The sequence below is a fragment of the Tigriopus californicus genome, chromosome 3, assembly GCF_007210705.1.
Source record: "Tigriopus californicus strain San Diego chromosome 3, Tcal_SD_v2.1, whole genome shotgun sequence".
Classification (NCBI taxonomy): domain Eukaryota; kingdom Metazoa; phylum Arthropoda; class Copepoda; order Harpacticoida; family Harpacticidae; genus Tigriopus; species Tigriopus californicus.
In genome coordinates, this window is record NC_081442.1 from 5205903 (window position 1) to 5212651 (window position 6749).

The 6749-nt window shown below is 44.5% G+C and overlaps 1 protein-coding gene across 1 annotated transcript; it reads left to right on the plus strand.

Annotated features, from left to right (window-relative positions):
* Positions 1 to 3189: 3189 nt before the first annotated feature.
* LOC131878018 (U3 small nucleolar RNA-associated protein 18 homolog) lies at positions 3190 to 6694 on the plus strand (the record flags this gene model as incomplete). The annotated part of the gene is given in 5 exon segments (XM_059223913.1): positions 3190 to 3607; positions 5112 to 5279; positions 5351 to 5537; positions 5630 to 6185; positions 6259 to 6694. Coding segments are annotated over 5 exon segments (1586 nt in total), but the record flags the coding sequence as incomplete, so codon positions are not given.
* Between the last annotated feature and the right edge of the window lie 55 nt (positions 6695 to 6749).

Sequence of the window (6749 nt, forward strand, 5' to 3'; positions counted from 1 at the left end):
GGAACCAGAGTAGTCTCGTTTCATTGGCTCTTTGTTGAAAAACAGCTTCTGAATAATTTGGCCTTTGGGATACAAATTGTTCAATTCTTTACTTGGCTTTGACCGTGCTTGCTCACTGTCTGTGCAACTTTCTGGTCGCTTGTTGTTAATGGAAAGGAAAATGGCTGCACTGTGTTCACAAATGCCGTCAATTCCGGCTACGCAACTTCATCTAGCTGAAATGATGGCTCAATCATTTGGAAAGCTTTCAAATGTTATTTGGTATGGCTTCTCATTGATGGACATCTCATAATTGTTGACAAGATCACCTCACCAAAGATGATATCCGAATTTTGAATCTCACAAACATTAAGGGTATGATGAACCATTTCTTGGCCTTTCTGGAGGATGGCTTTCCAAAATTTGACGCCTCGTATTTCCTCAACCCCCCCAAAAGTGTGACAATTCAAAAATTTGCTTCCATCTCTTCCTCAGATCTAATAGGGAAACGCTCTGATACTCTCTGTAGATGCGTTTCCTTTGCAACTAAAGACTTCCCTTTGTTGCCAGTTTTGGTCGCATGGTGCGCTAGCTGTTTTGTTTACATTTTCCAGTCACGTGCGAATACATCAGAAAAGGAGAGCAAGACAAGGCTAGGTACTTATGCAAGGTGTTTTGATCGACCCGTAACTTCAGTTCTACGCCATGCAGCTTTGAGCTTTGTTGGTACATCTCCAGCCTAGCGCACCTTGGTTTCAAACATTAGAACATGATCTCGATTTGTGCCGATACAGTGTATGTTCCATTTAAGGGGTGATTAAGTCCATGTATGATGAAACTACGTAACTTCTCATTCTGATTGTACAGGGTATTTCACCTAAATCTGGACATGTTTTAACAGCATCTAGATCAAAAGGAAGAGTTGTTAGAGAGTACTTTTGGGTCTCATTTGAAATGTTACTTTATCAGCAAATAATGTCATCAAGTAACAATGAAGGACAAGAAAAGGTTTGCTTGAACTTGCTTGGACGGCCGTACCCCAGGGGCACGGTTTATGACGTCTACAACAGGGAGGGAGGAGGTTATGACCAAGAGAAAGCCTCACCCACCCAGAAGTGACAAGAAGAGGACGCCCAAATGTGTGGCCGACCTCAAGAAGTCCATCAAGGCCAATCCAGGGACTGCAATGTCGACTCTTGCAAAAAATCGTAATTTGAGCATCTCCACATCAACTGAGCCATCAAAAACGACCTGATGATGTCCAAATACAATCTTGACACTCGCTCCATCCTAACTGACGCCATGAAGGAGAAGAGGACCTTCAATGGAACAAAACTGTTGAACAACCTGAAGTCCTGCATCAGAAGAATGGTCTTCTTCAGCGACGAGAAGAACTGGACATTTGACAGGTCCTCTAACATACAAAATGACCGCTGGAGGGCAACAGACAGGTCCAATGCTCCCCATGTTTACACCACCAAGTTTCCAGCCTCTGTCATGACCCTGGGCGTTGTGGGAGCAACGGGTCCATTCTTCTTTGACCCATGGAGAGGGTGGGTACCAACAGGTACTGCGATGTACTGGTGACTGTGGTCATTCTGTGGATGAAGGCTGAGGCTGTGGGGGGGGAAGTTATCTTGCAGCAAGACTCGGCCCCCGCCCACAAGGCCAAGAAAATCCGTAACCAACCTCCTCAAGGCCCAGAGCTGCCCCCCCCCAACTCCCCTGACATGAACCCCTTGGACTTCTAATTCTAGGGGAAGTTGGCAAGACAAGTCTGCAAGACCAGCCACAACAACCTGAAGTCACTGATGGCCTCCATCAGACGCCACTGGTCTGCCATTGATCCTGCTGAGATTGTGAACCCTTGCATGTCCTTCAGGCCCAGAATCGAGAGGATGACCGCGGTCAAGGGTGGTCATATTGATTGAATGAACTCTCAAATATATAAGCTTCAAAATAAAACCCTTAAAAGTACTCTTCTAAATATACTTTTTGATCTGGATGCAATTGAAAATTGTCCAGATATAGGTAAAATACCCTGTATATGGCCAAGAATGTAATGAGTATTATAGGTTCAATTGAGATTAACACTGAACTGTTTTGACAAAAATAACATTGCAATATTCAATCTTACTGATTACAGGATGGAAGCAAAATTGTTCCATGAACTCAAGTATTTTTGCACAATCATCTCATATCAAAACACTTTCAGCCGTCAAATTAAGTTAATTTTGATTGCAATTTCTATTTGAAAAATGCAACAAGAGAAGGCACCCTGTGATTGGCGAACATCTGCAAAACTAGATTATAAATTACTTTGAATTTGCTTCCATGTTGTTACGTTGTTTATTGGCCCCTTTCCCTCAGGTAATCTTAAATTGATAGCTGCTTGGCTAGGGTTCCTATTTTCTAGATGTGGTTTTAGGGTTGGAGACTTGAACCTTACTTGGCACTGAAGCAAGCCATAACATGATGCATACATGCTTCCATTGGGCAGCCTATATCAGATTGATTCTCTGTCTATGGGTGTGGTCAAGGTCCGAAAGGTTCCTTGGGAAAGGGTAGGGGAAAATCAAACCAAAGATGTTTCTCCTGATAAGAAACTGTGTTCACTCTGCCGTCATGACCTGGCTAGTCACAAAATGAGGTCTAAAACTGGATTCATATTAGTGATCAATTCAATGACGTCAAACAGTATCGTTAGGCTAACAGGGAATTTATTGATCACTAGTTTTTGAAGCAGAAATCACCAAGAGCTAGTTTGTTGTAAGATTGTGAGGTGATAATTCAGTAAATATATGTAGTGTCATCTAGCTGGTTTAGTCCGGTGTTCTCAAACGATTTTCATACGTCACATTATTTTGAGAACTCTCTTTTATTCACAGGGGGGGGGAAGGGTAGATATCAGCCATAATAATAGTGTGTACGTAGCGGTACGTAGGGTCAATTTCGACGCCCACAAAATATGTTAGTTTCAAGTTAAGCAGAAACTACAGAAGTTTGGCAGTTTATATGCACGAAACAGCTGTACCGAGGCACTGGGATCCCTCACGAATTTCCAATCGACATTCGAACAACATTTGTTGCCGGGGTCTATCTGAATCATTTTGCCAAGCCAGATGGACCGATTAAAATCGGTTTTCATCCGGGTATCCATAACGTTTACCTTTTCATCCCCACTGCCCTTACAAGAGCGCCCTCTGTAGCCTAGAGACAAAACTACTGGCTCCCAATAACAACAAACCCACATGGGTAGTGCCAACGAGAGTCGAGAGACGGTTCCCTCCCCACCCAGTGAGTGACTGAGTGGTACACAGTAAACAACTACACCACTACCTCCTTCCTCCCCTTCCGCCCCTTCCGCCCCCTTATCCCACGCCCAAAAGATGACGTCTACTCTGAAGGACTACCCGCATTTCTTTATCAGCACCGAGCCCGGTGCGGGCGCTCCAGATCCAGTTTTGGACCCCAACATAACCCAGACGGCCTCAGCGGGTGAGGCGAGTAATGAGAGTGAGGATGACGATCAAATTGGAACGGAGGAGAAAGGTGTGTCTTCTTCCCCTTCAGTTCAACCCCCTTCCAAGAAAGTCAAGTTATCCGAGTTTTCCGAACACGCGGAAAAGTAAGTCCCAGTCTAGTCCCAACCAGGGTTACGGAGGAGGAGGAGGAGGAAGGATAGGGGTGAATTTGATCGGCCGTTGCCAATTGCCGTTGCCAATGGGACCTGGACCTAACTTTATTGGGATGAGGGCCAAGGCCGGGTGTCCCAGTGACCTTGTGTATAGGAAGGGTGGGCTTGTTCGACGCCCTCCATGCCGTCATAGGATGGCGTAAAGGATTGACCTTGGCTCCATTGGTTATGAGGCTTTAGTTCCCGGACACTTGTTCGATCGGGCTCGTTAGTTGTTGGTCCCTCAGGTTATAGCTTAGGGGGGGACATGGGTTGGGATCCAAATTGCCATGGATATTTTAGGAGAAGTGTATCAATCGAAAAAAGGTTAGTCGAATGATTCCAATGATACTTCGATTTCGACCAGTCCTGATTTACCAAACCACGGACATCTAGAGATATGGAATACAAACGGAAGCAAAAATTTCTTATCTCCTAGACCGTTCACTTCATTTCAAATAAACACATCATGCGACCACCAGATCTGGTTAAATAGATGAACTTAGCCCAATTTGAGCCCAATACTAGGCTTACGGAACTTACAAGATATGTTCAAAGTTTTGTTGTAAACGCAACCTAAAATTCGAATTTTCGGCCTACTGTTGGTCAGCTGCATAAGCTTTGTTTCAAAGTTATGTTGCCCAATCTACTTTATAAGTAAATGATATAGAAAAGACCTACCTTTAATTGAAGAGATCTACGTTTCTTATTTTCTTACCGTGATTCGAAAAGTGGGTCAGAGTTGCTATGATCAAGAGCAGGCCGATTTGACCGGAAGCACGTTCACAGTCCATTTTTCTAGAAGTTCGTGACCAAACCCACATCGGAAAACGCAAGATCAATGTGAGATGGAATAAAAGTTTTTGAGTTTGAAAATGCCTTCTTAAAATGGCAAGTTGGACCCAAACTTTTCAAAGTAGATAACAATGGGTTGGTTTGCCCAACACAAATGAGAGCGTTCGATTCAAAAGTCAACCTCAAAATCAATGAGTACTGCCATCTTTGCTACTCGTAATATGATTAAATCAGAGTATTTGAGTTGAAAAGATTCCAGAGAAATGCACCTATTTGATGTCACCCAATCTCATAGATTTAACATCTAGAATTGTTAAATGATTTTCTGTGAAGGCCAGATTCGAACCCACGCCCTCTGGGGGCCGATGTCGTGCCTTTATCGGATGCATTCGACCACTCAGCTACCATGGCTCTTTAATGGAATCCTGATATCGGCAACAATAGAATCCAAAGGTTACGGCGGCGGTCATGTGTGCCGTGGAGACAAAAGTTCCGGGGAACAATCGAGTCTTAACAAGGGTCCCAAAGGCAATCTTTGCACGATCAAATGTCGATCACGCACTCAAAAAGTGACTGAAGTAGTTATGTTGTAGAGGATTGACCTATAAAAACGAGGAGTAGTGTCATATTTTCCACTTTTAACGACTGTCTTCTTCCCCAGGCATTTGGAGAAATTCTTGTTTGGCGCCGGAATAACGAAACCAATTGTCCCTAAGGTAGAAGATGCGCTCATTCCTGAAGATAAATTCGGCAAAGCACTTCAGGGCCAAACTGATCCGGCGGTCCCGGTTCGAAAGCCAGCTTGGGAGGATAAAGCTGATCAGACCACGTAAGGCTCGCCAAGATCACTCACAGCTATTTTTGTATTTTTTATATTTAACCTTGATTGGCCTTTTTTAGCGTAAAAGAAGTGGCTTCGACCTACGCCCAAGCTCATGGCAAGCACGGTTCCAAGGATACGTCTACCGACAACTATTCAAACTTCATTCGCAAGAAGTTCCTGTCGATTGTGGGTACGCCTAAATGGGCGGATCTAAGCGTTAAACGCGATCATGACGACGAGGACTCCGATGACGAGTTTTTTAGGGTAAGGAGAAAAAAAAGCATCACCGAATCGACGAAGCAAGGTCTTTAATTCATAGCAATGAATTTATCAATAAATCATGGCAATCCTTTTAGGAAACCACAGACATGCTCGAAAAAGGCCACCAAGAGTCCATCGCCAAAGGTCGTCTCGAGAGTCGAAAGCTCAAGGATCTCAATATGACGGATTATAGCCAAGGATCTGTCATAACGGCCACGGAATTCCACCCCAAATGCACTGTCTCCTTGGTTGCGGGTCAAAATGGCACAGCCACCTTATTCCAAGTAGATGGCAAGCGAAATCCCAAGATGCAGAGCGTCAATTTCAAAGATTTCCCCATCAAGACCGCCCATTTCTCTGCTGACGGCTCTGAGTTCATCGTTGGATCCCAGCACTTTGGTCATTTTTACACGTACAATATGGAGAAAGGCGTCACCTCAAAAATCCAGATCCAAAAGAACTTGGAGCAGTTCAATATGCAGAAATTCGAAGTGTCACCCGCTGGAGACTTATTGGCCTTCCAAGGTCGATTTGGAAGCATTCATTTCCTTCACGCCCGATGCAAAACGCGTGCCTTCTCCCTCAAAATGAACGATGATGTGAAGGCAATGGCATTTTCTCCGGACGGAAAGCAGCTTTACTCGCATGGAGGTAAGACGAAATGAACGAAAGATTGTTAGCCCGGGAAGACACGTGTTAACATGAAGTTCATTATTGGATTTAGGATCCGGTGAGGTCTACATATGGGACATCGGGGCCCGCGATTGTGTTCACCGTTTCTACGATGATGGCTGCATCGAGGGTACGGCTTTGGCGGTGAGTCCGGATTCTCGCTTCTTAGCCACGGGTTCGACGTCCGGCGTGGTCAATGTCTATTCCAAAGACAAGCTCCATCTATCCCGACCTAAACCCGACAAGATCCTCCTCAATCTGACCACCTCGATCAACGAGGTCAGATTCAATCCCACGTCGGAAATCTTAGCCGCACGATCCATGTTCAAGGAGAATGGCGTCAAGTTACTTCACGTACCTTCTATGACTACATTTGAGAACTTTCCGAGTTGGAACTTTAACTTCAAACGACCTAATTCCTTTGGTTTCTCTCTGAATGGAGGTTACTTTAGCATTGGGAACAACCACGGAGCGGCTAATCTCTACCGGTAGGGATTTTTTTTCATTGCAGAAGATTCATTTTGCCGCCGTTAAACTAATGGC